Source organism: Lytechinus variegatus, chromosome 9 (assembly GCF_018143015.1).
Source record: "Lytechinus variegatus isolate NC3 chromosome 9, Lvar_3.0, whole genome shotgun sequence".
In the NCBI taxonomy this organism is placed as follows: Eukaryota; Metazoa; Echinodermata; class Echinoidea; order Temnopleuroida; family Toxopneustidae; genus Lytechinus; species Lytechinus variegatus.
In genome coordinates this window covers 26675824-26694909 of record NC_054748.1, presented here as the reverse complement: position 1 = coordinate 26694909, position 19086 = coordinate 26675824, and the positions used below count along the sequence as shown (strand labels likewise).

The window sequence follows — 19086 nt, the reverse complement described above, 5'->3', positions numbered from 1 at the left end:
TTTTGAACCTGAAGACTTTTTTTTTGCTTGTCAATTTTTCTTCTGGAAGGAATTCATTTATTTTTTCATTTATTTGTGGTTGATTTGTGGTAAAAAAATCCTTTATTTGTGGTTGTAGAACTTTTTTTTTTGCTTGTCAATTTTGTTCGCGGACGAAATATCCTCCAAAAAATTTGCCCCCCTTTTGGAAAATCCTAGGTACGCCGCTGCATATAGAGAGATAACTGGCTAGTTGCGTCAGATACGTCCCCACCTCCCCATCTCCTTCCCCTCCCTCCATCTCTCCTTCTCCCCCCCCCCTCTCTCTCTCCCCCCTCTCTCTCTCTCATTAGTATTTTACTTTGTTTCTCTCACAATGTCCTTGCTTGTCAAGAATTTAAACGCTAACAGCGCAGCAAAAAGAACCGCATTCGAAAACAATATTAAATGAAATAAAGGGCGTCACCATTAAGAGTTCCGTTCCCATTCATCAATAGATTAAGGATATCCATCATCAGTGTGATTTTATATTAGTCATAATTACATTTTAGAGGTAGGCCCTATAGGCATGCTATGTCTCACAGATATCAATTTACTTTCTCTCCGAGGTAGAGACATACATATTTTAGAGACAGAGGTAAAAAAATTCTATGTACTCACGCCAAAAATAGATCAAGAAACGAACGTTATGTCACAGCAAGAAACTACCAAAAAAATGTAACATTTACACTGACGGAAGCAGGGCAGTACGCAGATTTTTGCGGGGAGAGGGGCGGCAGGACGCGTAATTTTTGTGTGTGTGGAAATTGAAAATCGAGTTTCCTTCAATTTTTTATATATACGAATCCTGCATGCACCCCCCCCCCGAAAAAAGTCTACCTCCGGCCCTGCTTTCGTCAGTGTAAATGTGACCATTTTTTGTATTTAGTTTCTTGCTTTCAAGAACTGTATTTGCCTAGCAACATAGTTTTTCATGAATTCAAATTCCATTTCTGATTAATATCAAGTTAATATATCTAGAAAGGGGATTTAAGACTATGGATTGCCAAAGCCAGCCGTCCCTTTGAAATCCAGTCAGGTGAATCTCGAAAAGAAGGTAGACCAAAAGCGTCTTTTGGTACCTTGTGTATCTAGTCTACTGCGCAGACCCTTCACTCAAGTTAAGGGTCTGAATGTGCAGCCTACGTTGATTTTAAATCATGATTTAAATCGCAATTAAAATGATTATGTTCTTTTTTAAAAAATTGATTTAAATCACTTTCACTGATACATGTATAATGATTGACATTTTTTTATTTGTGGCAATTTAATTTTTACGCAAAATAGAAAGATTTTATCAACTTTATATCATCAAAACATGAATAAATCATGCATGTCGAAATCATGTAAAAAATATCAGGTTGACATTGCAATGTCGCCTGTAAGTGTTTAACATTTAACCCCTATACTCCACTTTTTATCAGTGGAATGACAAAATCTTTCCTGTGAAATTCTTTTTTGTTGATATAGAAAAATGAATTTCTCATTTCTTTGTGTCAGTGTTTTTGAGAGATGTTTTTAGAGAGTAGATACAAAATGAGAGTAAATAAATCGTCGTTGGCAGCTCTTCTATTTTGATCATTCATATGAACTACCTTTGCCTTTTTAAATGAAAGATGAATATTTTAAATATTTTATGAGGCCGCCATCAATTACAAGCTTAACCGCTCACGATGGCGGTCTCCTGCGTTCATTTGTTTATGCTGCTTTTTATTATCATCCAAATGTGAAGTATATATGCCCAAACCATTTTTTTTCTAATAATGTATTATGTTTATATTGTATACATTATGGATTATTTTGTATATTACAAACAATGTAATTAATTTTTGATAATGTATTGTGAACGCAGAAATAAGAATAAAACATACAAACTAATTTGCAAACTGATAAAAAAAAATTTACGACTTCAAGTACAATCAGTATTGTAAGCTATGTCAGAAGCTTTGCTGCGGTTTTAATTCTTTGATTGAAAAGTAATAAAACTAATTACGTATCACACATACTTTCTGAAAAAAAAACTATCCTTTAATTGAAAGAAAAATATGACTGTACACCCATAGCAATAGAACTCGAGAACAAACAAAATATATGTAAACAAGGGAATTCAAAGAATAAACCCCTAAATTATACCATTATATAGGCCTGGATATCAACAGAGAGTCGAGCCAATAGGGGTTTGAACCAAGGCCTGTTAAGACTTTCTCTACAATAGTGCTTCATTCAGAGGGTACAAAATGCACATAATATGCTCCTGCCAAACTTCACTAAATCATGGCAACAACCATACATATAGTGAGTGCCCTTTGCCAAAAATGAGCATTTATCTTTATATATGTACATTTTTTATTGAATGTGTTAATTTGAGTGCAATAAGACACAAAAATCTGCATTGTCCCCGGTTTTATCCCATAGTTAAAGCAGTGGAACCTGTGTTCTTCTTCTCAGCAAAACTACCAAGAACTGCAAAATATAAAATAACACTGAATATTTAATCAAAATCGGATGTAAAATAAGAAGGTTACAATATTTAAAAGTTTCCATTACTTTTCACAAAGCAGTTATAAATCAATGCACAACTCCACATGGTCAGGGAGGAAGAAAATTTAGTTTCAAAGGACAATGAGGAGAAAATATAAATATTTTACATTTCATATAATGATGTACAAAAGAAAAAGTGAGTGGTGATGTCATCAGTCCCCTCATTTGCATACAGGAAACTTTAAAATGTCATAACTTCTCTTTTTCGTGATGAAATTTTCATTGTTATGCTTGTTGGAGTTTTCGCTGTTTATACAAATGACCTTTTTTTTGTTGGGGTCTACTTGTCTTTTAATAAACCCCCATAAAGACGGTTATTCCTGTATATATTCATATTATGCAAAACTATAAATCAAGAATCGGTATAATGACTAAAATTCAATCCGCATTGCTTATCCTGGTACATGGCTAATGTATCCGAATATCGACATAATGATTTCTCTTTTCATACACCTAAATCCATGTACATCAAGAAGCCATGTTTGCAGCATTGTGCATCATTCATTTTCTTATTTAAGAAAAAAATGACAATCCGAAGAGTTAAGAGATGCGGTTTTGCGTTGTCTCATGGATTTACCTAGATCAGGGGCTGGAAATCCATCTATGTCATAGATTTTCTACAGGAAATTTGCACAATGTTAGTCTACAATATAAACACACTTGAAGTATAGCATGATATATCATGAGTCAGAGCGGTGTTGGCTCAGTCGGTAACGCGTCTGCCCGTCGAACCAAAGATCGTGGGTTCGAGTCCACCCTGGGCTGATGACTGAAGCCAGTGTGTTGTGTGTAAACGTCTCTCCCATGTTTCATAGATGCAGGCTATGTTACAATGGAAAACACTATGTCCCTCGGATAGGACGTTAAATGGAGGCCCCGTGTAGAGGAGAGTCACCACCTTTGCACGTTAAGAACCCACCGACTATTCGTATAAGAGTAGGGGGAAACCCCGGTGTAGTGGTCCACCTGCATTCCCCCAATCAGTTATATCGGGAGGAGAGACATATGCGGGTCATATAGTGATTCAGTTCGCTTTTCGCCTCCCAGGCACAGGTGACGCCAAACTAATAATAATAATAATAATGATAATAATGAAATAATACAACTAGACTACTTCGTGAACAAAAAGAAGCACACTGATTTCTAAAGAAAACTATTAATGTATATACATCATATCTAGAAAATATTTTGAAAAAGGCATGCATTTGAGATGTTGACGTTGCTGGCTTTCCATAGTTGTGGTTGATCGGATCAGTCGCAACGCTTTGTAAAGCGGGGTCCAGTAAAATAACAATTCAACAAAGAAGGATTTTCTGCAAATCAAGGCAGCGCCCGTGATTTTAGGCGTGCCAATTATTTATCCAGGGATTTGTCGGAGGGGGAGGGGGTGCGGATTATTTCAAGAATCTACCTTGTTTTAGGTAAATTGAATTAACGGACCCCCCCTGCTGCCTATAACTACTTGCAGTATACATTAATATTGATGAAAGTGATAATAATATTTCACAGTAAAAAAATGATACAACGCTGTTTACTATATGAACCTTACAATAATTGTTTAAACAGTTTAAACAATTGTTTAAATCTTAAGCAACAAAGTTTAATTTTCAATATCTAGTTTTCAATAAATTAAACATGATTGGTTAAACGTTTAAACAAATACTGTAAGGTTCATATAGTAAACAGCGTTGTATAAAATCTTAAACAGCTTTTTTACTGAGTAATAATAATGATGATGATGATAAAATGAAAATAATAATAATAATAAATAAACAAATTGATAAATTTATTAATGAATACACGAAATTTGAACCTAAAATGGATCCCGAAAAAAATATCTCTTACAGTTATTTTGCTGAACTTATTTTATTTTTCCTCAACGTTGCGTCTTTTTTATTTTTGTGTTATTTCATCAATTCATTACTGTGAGCTAATTTCACGTTCAGATTAATGCTTTCTATTTATCTTGTTTACTACTAACCCCCCCCCCCCTTAACACTTTATAAATCACGTAGTACTCACTACTGAGTACTGTATATCTCTTTCACTCTCGTTGTCATATAGAAAGCTTTCGCACTAGCCATGTAGACGCTTTCAGGAACGCAGAGAATCTATTGTCCAATTTGCCTTTATGACAATGGAGTCTTTTTCGTAATTCGCTGAATCGGAGCAGCGATTATGTCGGCGACTCCGAACAAACGACAAATTTGCGATTTTTCGTCTTCTCTCAAACGTCAGACGAAACTGCTGTTCCAATACACCGACCCACGCAAAGATAGAAAGAAAGAAAGAAAGAAAAAAGAAAGAAAAAAAAAGAAAGAGAAAAAAAGAGAAAAAAGATAGAAAGAAAGAAAGAAGGTAAAAAGAAAGAAAGAAAGAAAAAAAAAGAAAGAAAGAAAAAAAGAAAGAAAGAGAAAAAAAGATAGAAAGAAAGAAAGAAGGGAAAAAGAAAGAAAGAGAGAAAGTAAGAAAAAAAAGAAAGAAAAAAGAAAGAAAGGAAGAAAGGAAGAAAGAAAGAAAGAAAGAAAGAAGAAAGAAAGAAAGAAAGAAAGAAAGAAAGATAAGAAAGAAAGAAAGAAAGAGAGAAAGAAAGAAAGAAAGAAAGAAAAAAAGAAAGAAAGAAAGAAAGAAAGAAAGGAAGAAAGAAAGAAAGAGAGAAAGAAAGAAAGAAAGAAAGAAAAAAAGAAAGAAAGAAAGAAAGAAAGAAAGGAAGAAAGAAAGAAAGATAAGAAAGAAAGAAAGAAAGAAAGAAAGAAGGGAAAGAGAAAGAAAGAGAGAGAGAAAGAAAGAAAGAAAGAAAGAAAGAGAAAAAAAGAAAGAAGAAAGAAAGAAAGAAGGAAAAAAGAAAGAAAGAGAGAGAAAGAAAGAGAAAAAATAAAGAAAGAATGAAAGAAACGTCGGACGAAACTGCTCTCCCAATACACCGACCCTCGACAAAGACTTCACTGTGAGTTGACTAGCGTTTTCAGTGCATTTGCTGTGTTTTATTCATTCCACGTCACAGACTGAGCGAAGACTCGCTAGTATCATATCAACCGATTTTTGCATTCACTATGCAGCCGCTTTCTAGAACGCACCAATTCCTTTGAAAATGCAAGTCAAATTACAATGACAGCCGAGAGGTTTTGGTCAAAAGTTGCATGGTTGACTTAGAAAGCAGATCGTCTGAAAATTGCAAATATGTCGTTTGTCCCGAGCCCAAGAGTCGTCTCATTAAACTTGCTACGATAATAAATTTACAATTCTGTTTGTGGCAGGACAGCATTTTGATGGTAAACGCCAAGCTGGCATATTACCTAGGAAACATTTTACGTCTAGGTTAATCAGTCATAGTGGCTGACGTTACAGACGACAGATATCACTCTCGGGCCTTTTTATCAAAGTGGAGACAATGGCAGAGTTGGGATTCGAACTCACAACTTTGCGATTATGAGTCCAATGCTCAAACCACTGGACCACACGACCCGTTATAACAATAACAGTTAAAAGCTACTGAAATCCACCAATCTGATTGGCTGACAGTAATTTTTTTTTACACAAAAATGGTGCATTCGTTACACGTTTAATGAAACGGAACCCAGGACGACACCGCTGTTTTGATTCACTGATTGTTTTGTCATTGAAGAGCTTTTGACAAACGCTTTTCTGCGTTATAGAAAGCGTCTGTGTTGTGATTGCAAATCAATCCTTATTTTACAACACAAGTACGCCGGAAGCAATCATAAGAGAGGGGGCTGCAAGCCGCTCATTTTCCTTTCTTTCTTTCTTTCTTTCTATCTATCTATCTATCTATCTGTCTGTCTGTCTGTCTGTCTATCTATCTATCTATCTATCTTTCTTTCTTTCTTTTTTTTCTTTCTTTAATTTCTTTCTTTTTTATCTTTCTATCTATCTATCTATCTATTTATGTATTTATTTATTCATTTATTTATTTATGTCTTTATATCTATCTTTATTTCGATTTTCTTAGGGGGTCAGAGATTCTTTAGATTTTCGGAACGTACTCAAAAGAAAAGTAGGGATACAACCGAGCAAATTAAGCGACTGTGTTTATTACGATGGCAGACAGAGTTACTTCATGATTTTGCATTGTAAGAAATAAAAGGTGGGATTTGGTGCACAAATTTGAAAATTTCGGTTATATTTTTGGCAAGAAATGTGTACGTACCCACACACTTTTTGTTGTAGTTTTAGTTGTTGTTAGCTTTATTTAAGCCCCTTTCACATTATTGCTGCTGCGACTACTTTCAACCGTTGCGATTGTGTGCATTATATATTGTGACCAAATGATCGCAGACGATCGCACGAGCAATTGTGAAAGCCCCTTTAGAAGGAAGGTGGTTATCAATCCCCTACGAACGATCATATGTGCAGCTATGGAAATACCCCCCCCGCGCCCCCACATTTGGAAAGTACTACCTGAATGCCAATTCAATAAGCGTTATTGTGGAATGCTCATCCCTCTCCAATATTCAAACAAACGCATTATGGGGGAAAGTGCTCGTTTCCAGTGGATATTCTGAAAACCTGGCCTAGTTATCATCAATATGGCTATTAGCTATTCATAATGTTTTCTTCAAAGCCACCAGAAACCTAAAACCATGGCAACAGGCAACGCTATAGCAAATGCTGCATACATTACTTTATCCAGTCCATACTGAGGATTCACTAGTATATATATATATATATATATATATATATATATATATATATACATGAGATCAAGAGTATGGAGAGGGCTTTAACGACGTCAACACCCGTCTTCATCAAGCTTTCGGGCACATGCCCTTCATCAGGATCTTAACCAATATATAAAATACAAAATATAGGCCTACCAATAAAAATGGTAGATACAATACAATGCAATATATAACGGAGATAAGTAATTATAGTCCATAAATAATAACAAAATATAGATGCAAGTTAATTGTGAGTCAAAATGTAACGAAGTATATAATATACATGTATATAGTTACCGTAGGGTCCGTAAGTATAGTGTATTGTTGACAGTAACTATAGAATATATATATATAAACCGACACATTTTAGTTTAAGTAGCGGATCAAAGAAAATTCTTAACCATAAGTATAAATCTCGGCAGATCTCGAACCTCTCTACCTAAGCAGATTCCTTCTCTTTCTTGTTTTTTTTCTCCTCTCTTTCCCATCTCCTCTCACCCTTATCTTTTCTATTCCTAAATGTGCATTTTTCTTTTCCCTTTTTTGTTGCTTGTTCTTGGGAGCGTTTCATGAAAGGACTTGTCAGACGTTTTATCCGACAGGTACTGTTTTATCCGACAGTTACCATGGCAACAGTGCATCTCAGCCAATCCCAATCAAGGAAAGTTGTCAGACCTTACAGTTCCAGTTTCCTGATACCGTGTGGCCAGTTGAGAAATTGCTCTGTGCGAAGAACCAACACGTCTTGCAATTGCTCGATGACTTTCACCTGCCTCAAGCATCCCAATGGCCCTTAATCGTTGTTCGTGTCAGACGTGGCCTGATTTTCCTGATGGAAGCTTGCTTAGACCAGAGTAAAGTACTGTCAAGTCTAAAAGAGCTAATTTCATTCTGAGAATTTGCATAATCAGGAAGGAGAGCATCCCTACATGCAGAGCACACTCATGAACATAATTTTTGACAAAACTGGGGGCCGTTTCATAAAGCTGTTCGTAAGTTAAGAGCGACTTTAAGAACGACTGGTGATCCTTTCTTACGCGCTAAACCGTCGCCAATGAATATAGCATATACTACAAGAAAGGATCACCAGTCGTTCTTAAAGTCGCTCTTAACTTACGAACAGCTTTATGAAACACCCACCAGGTGTTCACTTTGACATATTGGTTCTTAAAAAATGTTGTCCATTCAGTGGCCATTTTTGCTTGGTGGAAAGTGCTTTTGCGTGGGACTTTTGATTCAGAGACAAAGATGCTATGCATGTCAAGTTCTTCTTCGTTATGAAGATATTCAATTGCTTATGTGCATGTGATTAGTAAGGGGTATTGTAGCACACCTGTGTACAAAAATTGTTTATATTTATGTCGTGAATTTTTGTGTGCGGCCTTTGACAGGGGTGGGTACTTTAATTCTTTTGCTGTCCAGTTTATATACCATGGACATGATATATTGTATAGATTTTCACATAATGTGTAGGCATTTCATGACAATTTGAATTTCATTGAAGAATGATATATCTTAATCAAGTATTAATTGCAGCAAACTCACTTATACAAGCGTTGCTGTCCAGTGAGTTCCGTTTTTTCATTTCTGTATTTTTTTATATATATATTTCATACTATTCGATTTATAGTATGTTCAAAACCGTTACAATATGAGATATAAATTCTTAATTTGAAATGCTAAACTTTACGCCACTGATCATTTAATTATGTTTATATTATCACATAATACTCCGCCTTGCATTGTAACTTAATTGTTGAACATTTGAAATGAAATAGATTCTTTACATAAAACGATCAATCCAACTTTTTTTCTTCAAATGACCATCTTGGCGATCTCCGAATTAATCACCACCGTAGTACATTTATTCACAACCAAATGATTCAAAGAAAACAGTGAATGCACTTTTTGGTGGTATAACATAATGCATTTCATTTATTTGATAGATTTACGTGACAAATTCTTGTAAAACATGACTGTGTCCGAGTACCATTTCTGCTTGAGACATGTTATGATATCCTAAAATTTTACACTGACCGGAGGACTTTCACTGGTTTGTATGGCACGATTCGTAAGAAACACATCAATTATATAATTTAAGAGGATTTAATGATGATAAAAACGGCTGATGACGTGCAACGGATACATCGTAAGATGACTGACTGCTTTCAATAATCGTGACATTCTGAAATTATTTAGGATCGAAGCGAGATGAGCACACGTATTCTGTTTCATCTACAGATAAATGACTGAAAACATTACCATTATTCCTATTTCTATAATGATACACTCCACCACAGCAATCACTTAATCCAGTGAATAGTGGCGCCAATGAACAGAACAGAGCATTGAAAAGTACATTAACTTTAATATTAAATTACATAGTTGGAATTCTCTTTTAGCTAAAAGGGGATAAATTCCCCCTCTAGAATTTTGCACGACACAAAACCATTGTATTTTATATTTTTGTTGTCAAATTCTCACTTTATGTGATAAATTTTACCCTTTGAATATAAAATCTCTGGCATGATTTGTCGAATTCCCTGTAGCTCGCCTTCAACATTAGTTCCCTTTCTCAATATCAGTGGCGTATATAATGAGCCAAAAATTGACCGGCCAGATATGGCGCATCGGGCAAATTTCAAGGGGAAAAAAAGTTTCCAGCAAGCCAAAATTTCGACATTTTTATTACAAAATTCATATTTTGTGATATATTTTGACATAATTATTATATTTCACCCTTCTTTGTTTCATTTTCTTCCCTTTTCTCTTTTTTTGGTCACGATTTATTATTATTTTTTTTTTTTTGGGGGGGGAACAAGTCCCCCATCTGTACGCCTCTGCTTTATACGTTCTTTCGCCAATGTTAAAAAAGGTGGGGTTTTTTTAATCTTATATGGAATCTTGTATGGTAGGGAATTTTCAAATTTTGAAATTTTTCAAATTGTTATTCAAAACAGTTACGATGAACTTTAACGACGTGTATGTGAATATTAGGCCTGGGGCCCGTTGCAGAAAGAGTTGCAATCAATCGCAACTCTAAAATTCACGTGCAACTTGATTTTCAACCAATCAACAGAGCGCATTTGGGACTTGCGATTGATTTTTTTTACTTGTTTTTAAACGCAACTCTTTCTGCAACGGGCCCCAGGTAATCATGGTAAATAATGGGTACATATTACCGTTTGACAAGATAATGTTTACTTTGAAAATCATGGGAAAAGTGTTATTCTCAATCTTTGATGGATCATCTTTGATGACATTTTATCTTTCGCTTTTGATAGTATACCCCACTTAGGCCTATGAAATGTGAGAAGAAAAGCAAATAAAATTTGTTCCAGAGGGGGAAAAGAAGAAATGGGTAGAAATCCTACTGGAAAGAATACAGTACAGGTATTGAAGGAATGGTCCGGGCTGAAAGTATTTGTAGCTCAATAAATGCCATAAAAAATAGGATTAACAAATAACAATGTTATTGAATTTTAAAGTTTAGCAATATTTTGAGAAAATAGTCGTAAAGGAATATTCATTAGGTGGGCTGATGATATCACATCCCCACTCGTTTTTTTTTTGTGTTTTATTAAATGAAATTTGGTTTATTCAAAATTTTTCTCCAAGATCTAGAAAAATTGGATTGACAACTGATTTAGTGCATTAGATATTCATTGCTGCAACTCATTTCATTATAATGGAGACATATTATTCACACAAGTATGAAATAATGAAAAAAAACGTGATTTTATTTAGCATAAGAAAACGGAAAGTGGGGATGTGACGTTATCAGCCTACCTAATGAATATTCATGACGACTGTTTTCACAAAATGGTGCTAAACTTTAATAACTTGCAGAAAGAGTTGCGATATATAATGACAGCACAACCCAAACCATTTTAAATTTTCTGAGAAAATTATTATGTAGGAAAGCTGCTCGCATATGACGTCACAAATCAAATAATCAAACTTCTAACAACTTTTTTTTAATTCATTGATGGATTTTCTCAAACCTTCACCAATAGTTTATTTCATTATTTTTCTGCTATTTCTAAAATAAACTTTTGTCAGGGTGAACTTCCCATTTATTTATTTATTCAAATATATTTATTCAGGATGACAAGATAGGAATAAAAAAGTGGTATCATTTACATTAAAGTATGAGAATACATAACACATGTGTTTCATGTATTTATGAAGCAAACTGAATTATAAAATATTAAAAAAATTATACATAATAAATTGTAACGAATTACGACAAAGATATAGGTACTAAAAAAAAGAAAACAATGTTTGGATCGAAGTGTATTTGAACAAAATGGTAGGTTTAGAATGCTCGAATTTACTATTGTGAAATTATTTCACACTGTAGACGCAGCGACTGTGTCGCAAATACTTTGTTGACCCCGTAGACTATGTGAAAGTGTGTGTGTGTGTGTATTTGAGTTTTGTCAGACGTGTATCAATCAGATATGATTATTTACGTCTGGGACCGACCTTTAACGTCACCGTCCGAAAAACGTGACCAGGGCTCGAACCTCTGCATCAATTTGTAACTTCCACACAGCTTGGATTACAGGCGCACGCAACAACGCCTAAGTGTGGTTTACACAGAATACTGAAATTTAAAAGTAAAGGTGCTTCACAGGGTTAAATGCTCAAATATAACAGTGTGAAAATAATTTCACACCGTAGACGCCGCAACTGTGTCGCAAATACTTTGTTGACCCCGTAGACTATATTATAGGGTGTATTTGTACATGCATATCTTAATTCTACAGACATTTATTTTCTATTTCGTGATACAGACCTAAAGGAATATATCCCCGTTCCCACACTTTGAAAATTATCATAAATTAAGCACCACTGAGTGCATTTCCCCCTGTAATTTGTAGGTATGTACACTGAAAAGAAAAACGGTGTTAATTTAACACAGGCCCGTTATCTATACACGGCAATTCAATTCAATTTATTTAACATCTCTTAATAATGACAAACAACCCGCAAACAACATATCGAAATAACATACAAAACAATAATCACAAAACAAATTAAAACAAAGCATTGCAAAATATTATCACAGAGCTACTAGCTCTATGCTAGCATGAAGCAGATGTTGTTTTCTTTGAGTTTATTTGTAGCTAATTACATCTGAACCATTCTTCGTAAATTTTCATCTCACTTTGTAGTTCTTGTTTCATATATTTAACATTATTCCCTGATAAAAAAAAAATTGTATCGTCTGCCAATTGGATCACTGACGTCTTAGAACTTATATTTTGAAGGTCACTGATAAAGATAAGAAATAGTATGGGTCCAAGTATAAAACCTTGAGGAATACCTGTAATTATAGATTTAAGAGAGGAATTTATGTTTCCAATGATAACATATTGTTCGAGGTTGCTTTTAAACCATTCTATGACTAACCTCCTAATACCATAGAAGTACAGTTTATCAAATAAAATGATATGGTCCATACAGTCAAATGCTTTCGACAAATCAAGGAATATTCGAATAGTTATTTTCTTCTGCTCAAATGATTTTACTAGTTTCTCAACTAATTCGATGAAAGTTAAATTGGTGTAGTATAATATGTCTGTAAAGCGCTTAGAGACGTCGTCCCGATGTGTTAAGCGCTATATAAATGCGGATTATAATTATTATATTAGTAGCCTTGTCTGAAGCCGTATTGTTTTGATAATATTTTTCTTATTTTTCAATGAAATTAATCTTTTACACAAAACCTTTTCAAATATTTTAATGAACACATTCAATACAAAAATGGGACGATAGTTATCAACACTGTCCTTATTCCCGTTGTTATAGACGGGTATAACTTTTGCGAAAGACATAGGTATCAAAGCAATTTGAACTCCCAGATGATTATACATGATGGGTGGAAAATTATGTAGTTGATTTAATTGATGTAGAATGATACACATCAGACCCTTGGTCAGAATTTCACTTCCTTTTACAGCGTTAAAGAACATAGAGTTAACATACTTCCCATTCAAATATTGTAAATGATAAGATAAATGGTCGATGTTTTCTTGAAGCTGTTTTGCACCTTACTACCAAATGAATAGAAGTAAAAAAAAAAAAAAAAGGGAGTTTCATAAGTCTGATTTTCATCGCTATTAAAATTACTAATATCGCAACGTTTCTTTTATTCTATTCCTATTTCATTAATAACTTTTCATGTTACTTTGGAATAATTTTTAAGTTCTTAAACTTATCAGTATACTACTTGCGTTTTGCACTTCGAATTTCATTGCTAACACTACTGTATTCCTATGCGTTTTATAAATTCTATGATTAAAGTCGGTGGGATTTTACGATTATTTGATATAAAATATACTGTCTTCCTCTTACACATACTCTTCAATGATTTGTGAACCGTCGTTTATTCCTTTTACAAAGGATTTTAAGGGTTTTCTTTGGTAATTAAAGGAAATCACGCATCATGAAGTGATTACATGCAAAATTAATTCAAGTTGCTTATTGAAGTCGTTGTCATTATGCAAAAAAAGACCATCTAGTGTTTCCTGCAGTTATAGATCTAAGTTAAAAATGTCATATTTTCGATATGTGTCTTGATGGGAATTCATCGAATTAATTAAATGCTTCTATCGAGAATGGTAAATTGGGACGATGGTCACCTGATACTTCACCATTTCAGCCTTGAATGCGTCCCCCACATTATAGAAGCCATATTATGTAGCCTTCATTATGTACATTGACCATCAAAATGGCGCAAGCTTTGTTCACATCACTTTTGGTGTAATAATGAATGAATTATATAAATGCAAACATCATTACCGAACACTGAATTATAATGTCCCTGGCGCTTTTTTTATCATTGTGTTTTACCATATAATGGAAAGCACGGTAAAATAAAGGAGGAGAGAAAGAGAAAAAACGAAAAGAGACAGGGGAGCGATAGCAAGTGCTTTCTTATCTTTCCAATAGAAAACAATATATTTTTCTGAATGGCTGTTCCTCTGAATTGCGGGATATTACTTGTGGTGTCCCTCAAGGGAGTTTGCTAGGCCCTCTATTGTTTATTATCTATATCAACGATTTTTATAGATCATCAGATATGGCATCTTTTATATTATTTGCTGACGATACAAACTTGTTTTTCTCTCATTCAAATCCAAACACCCTTGTTGAAATTGTGAATACTGAACTAAAAAACATTACTCAGTGGATTCGAGCAAATAGATTATCTCTAAATTTAGAAAAGACCAAATATATCCTTTTTAGTAATTCAATTGATGCCTTACCAGCTGATATAGTTTTTGATGACACTCCCTTAGAAAAGGTATTATATTCTAAGTTTCTTGGTGTAATAATTGACAATAAGCTTTCATGGAAGATTCATATCGATAATATTTCTAAAAAGATTTCACGCAACATAGGTATACTAAATAGACTAAAGATCCAACTTCCACCTTCTGCCTTACTAACATTATATTTTTCTCTAACATTACCGTATTTGAATTACGGCTTACTTGCTTGGGGCAACGCTCACCAAACTATCTTAGACAAACTTTTAATGTTGCAAAAAAGAGCGGTTAGAATTATTAATCAAGTAGATTTTCGTGCTCATACTGATCCACTTTTCTATGATAGTAGTATTCTGAAAGTAAAAGATTTATATCTGCTTCAATTAGGTCAATTTATGTTTAAGTATACTAACGATTTGTTGCCAAATTCTTTCGAGAATATGTTTTTAAGAAATCGCGCAATTCATTATTACCCAACGAGACGATCAGAAGAGTTTCATTTGCCTTTGCTTAGAACTCTCTTCGCTAAAAATACGTTTATATATGAAGGTCCAAACCTCTGGAATTCCTTTTCTGATTACTTAAAAAATTCTCCTTCTTTATATGTATTTAAAAAAAAGATTGAAATTATCGTTACTCTTAAAATACAAAGATTAAGTTATTGTTCCTGCTACGCGCGCACCCATACATTATCTGTCCTGATCATCTGAATGATTTTGCATTATCACTCTTGCTTTCTTTTATTATTTATTCCATACGCGCAGTGTTACCTTATTTAAATATTTAAATTTTAAAATGTTTTATCTGATGCTATGACAATTTTGTTTCGACAGTAATTCTTCAGGGTATGAAATATTTAATATTCGTTTGATTTTTGTGCTATAATTTTTTGTTCTTGTTATATGTTTGTGTTTTGTAATTTTGTCTGTCCTATATTCTATTTTACATGTCCGTCTTCGCAGGATTATAGTTACTATAGCATAATAATTGCTATTATAAATATTGTCACCGCTATCATTATTTTTTTTTTCTCTTTTCTTACAAAATCAAGTATTTTTCAACCAACAAATTTGTTTTTATTTTTTTTTGTTAATGTTGTATAAATAAAAAATGTTATTTCACTGGGTCCTAAGCAATACAAGCTTTGCTTTTAATTTAGGTTCCCCCACTTTTGTTATCTTTTTTTGACAAATTATTGTTAATTTTTCGATTTTGTGTAACTATTTCTTGATTGATATGTATTATTGTCATATTTGATTTGTTATTGTAAACGAAAGTGGAAAAATAAATTCAAATCAAATCAAGGAAAAGACAGGGGGAAAGGGGTGGCATGATAAACCAAAAATATTTTGATTTCACCATATATGTCGTATCGTAAAAATATTTATATATAAATTTTGACATTTTTTATTCCGAAAATCATTTTTTTGGGGGATAGATTTTGACATAATATTCAGAAAATAATATATATTTCAACCTTCAATATTTCATTTTCTTTCCTTTTTTCTCTCCTTTTTTTTTGGGGGGGGGGAGTTGTGAAAAATTTGGGGAGCAAGCGCTCCAAGCCCCTGTACGCATCTGGAGAAAAAACTGAGTATTGCTTAAATGTGAACATATTATTTAAAGATACAATTCCTCTGAAATAGGAATCATACAAACTTTTAAAGATATCTTTGGTATTTCCCCTCTTTTTTTGTGAAATGGGCTGAATATGCCATGATATTTCTTTGTATTACATATATCAGATCAATGGTACACTGTAAAAACTGTGGTGTTAAAACTGACACCAATTGGTGTTAATAGAGGACCACACCCTGAAGTGTTAAAATTACACCCTAAAGATTGAACATAACACCAAAGAGTGTAAATGTAACAACCAAAGGTGTTGTAATAACACCTATAGGTGTAAAACTAAAACCACCAATTTAACACCGGTGTAAAATAACTGGTGTGGTCCTCTATGTACACCGGTTATCACCACAGCTTTTGCTGTTTAATGGCATAAAACACACAAAAATACCGAAAGAGGTCTCTTGATATTTAAAGATTAATGTTTGAATTCTCTCAGAGAATTAGCAGTTGAATGAATTTTCAACAGGAAGTAAGATGAGATATGTACTTTAGATGACACACCATTAGGCCTATAATTCATACTATCGACCCTTCATCAAACTGGTAAGAGCTCTTAATACGGAAAATTAGATTATATCATTGATTTACAATAACTTATATATATCATGTTCTATCGATCCTTTCTTAATATTTTTTTTACATTAATAGTGCACTGTAAAACTGTGGTGTTAATAGAGGACTACACCCTGAGGTGTTAATGTTACACCCTAGAGATGAAACATAACACCAAAGAGTGCAAATGTAACAACCAAAGGTGTTGTAATAATACCTATAGGTATTAAACTAACACTGTCAATTTAACACCGGTGTAAAATAATTGGTGTGGTCCTCTCTGTACACCGGTTAACACTACCGTTTCTGCTCTGTGGCAATCATCCACTGCCCAAACCTCCTTGATATTGCATCTGAGGTGTATGTTTAGCATTATTCGATACATACAAGATGTAAATACAGATCAGGTGGCTCACAACTTTTGATATTATCTAAAATCGTCGCAGAGGTGGTCACGGTCGCCTGACTAGGCATTTAAAAGTCCGGGGTACGATCCCGGCCCCGGTACCTATGCCGGTGAGAATGGTATTTAAAATGCTACATGCATTTTTGGTAACTAGGTGTGCACTCGCTCAATGAAACACACAGACACACACATGACCGTTTTAACAATATTGACAAGATAATAGTGGTGTTAACGTTGTTGCTCCACCTGATATTTGGGATTTCTTAAAACACAAAGGAAAAATAAATTGATACGACAGCACCATAAATACAAGATTTCATATATATACTTGTATCCTCTATTATCTTTACTGCTTGAAGATTCACATAGATTGGTTGGCGCAACCCCTATTATTACATCAAAGGAGGTATTAATGAGAAAAAGTGGATGAGGAAAAAAATGATTTCTATCCGTTCCTTGATCGTTTCAACTTGGCAAGGATAGCTTGGCAATCTTTCCTGAAGTTTGCGTTGAGGAGGGCATAGACAAAGATACTGACAATGTGATTAAGGGTGCGCAACTGATAACAGAAGGAGATGATGACGCCCTGTGATGCCTTGCTGCGGTATGCAGTTACCTCTTCATCGGGGACATTGGTTAGGATGAAAGATGGCAGCCAGGAGAGGATGAGGATCAAGTTTGTTCCAAGCAACATCCTGGTCATGAGGCGTTCTTTCCTTTGCCGATTGCGATTCGGATTGACGTTGACCCTTGGAGGTTGGTCCTGAACGACGGAAGCTGCAGGGTAGGAGGAATACTCCACCGAAGAAACATCTTGAAGAGCATTCCCTTCTGCGGGACCCTTGACGCGCAGGAGATTAGTGTTTCCTACGACTGGTAAGTTTCCATTGGTCGCTGCTCCTTGTATAATCCCACTGCTGCCACCGCGCTGGGCTGAAGTGGTCGCCATCTCATGGAAATCACTTATACTTGTTCCACTCTGCTGCGGAAGAGCAATCTGACCTTCTCCTGCTCTCGCCCCCAAACCTCCCGCCTTGCTGATAGCGAAGCAATTTCTTTGGCGATCCGCACCTTGGTTTCCCTGGACACCATTTCCGGTAAGTCCCTCTCTGACCTTCATTTGCTTGCGGATCTCCAGATAGATCCGGACATAGACGCACGAGCAGATCACCAACGCCACCAGGTAGGACACAGACGTAAAGATCTCATTGCTGATATCCAGCCAGTCGGGACCCCCTCGGTAGATGCATTTCTTAACCGCGCCTATCTGCAAGTTCTTCACGTACAAAGCAAATTGGAAATTGCCAGACACCGCCAGTCCTATACTCGCCAGGATGACGACTAAAAGCTTCCGAGGGTGAGACCGCGACTCTAGGGGTCTGCAGATAGCCATATACCTGTCAAGTGCAATACAGGTTGTCAAGTAAAGTGCTGAAAACGAAAAGGCACGACTCCCGTAGATGCTGGACTTACAGACGAAAGCGTTGATGACTCCACCGCCCAGGGATCGAACGAGATGAACAGGGGCTATGAGACAAGCACACAGGTCTATAATGGAGAGACTGAGTATCAGCAAGGATGTGGTAGTTTTCCTCGATTTCTTTGCAAACACCCAAACCACCAGAGAGTTCCCAGGCACTCCGATGACAAAGATGATCGTAAAAAGAGAAACTGCTACGATAGCTGATGCATCCATTCTCGACAAACCATCCTTCAAAATGAAATCAAAGTTCCGTCCTCCTATCCGCGATCATGTCATTTGATCCTTTTCTTTTCAATAGAAAAGTAGTTTTTGGAGCACGCACTTGTAGGGGATACAGGCAACTCGTAAATTTCCTTTAAGGTATTCCGAATCTGTGATCATGACCGACGCACTATGGATCTTCTTTAATCGCAGTTTAAAGACCAAAATTCACTTTTTTTAAAATAGAAAATGCGATTTTATTTTGCCTGAGAAGGGTCCAATCATGATTCAACC

The 19086-nt window shown here is 35.0% G+C and overlaps 1 protein-coding gene across 1 annotated transcript; it reads right to left on the bottom strand.

The window, feature by feature from the left end:
* Nucleotides 1–17553: 17553 nt before the first annotated feature.
* LOC121421909 (gastrin/cholecystokinin type B receptor-like) lies at nt 17554–18804 on the bottom strand. The gene has a single exon (XM_041616710.1). It carries the CDS (start codon nt 18802–18804, stop codon nt 17554–17556), a length of 1251 nt encoding a protein of 416 aa, XP_041472644.1.
* Nucleotides 18805–19086: the final 282 nt, after the last annotated feature.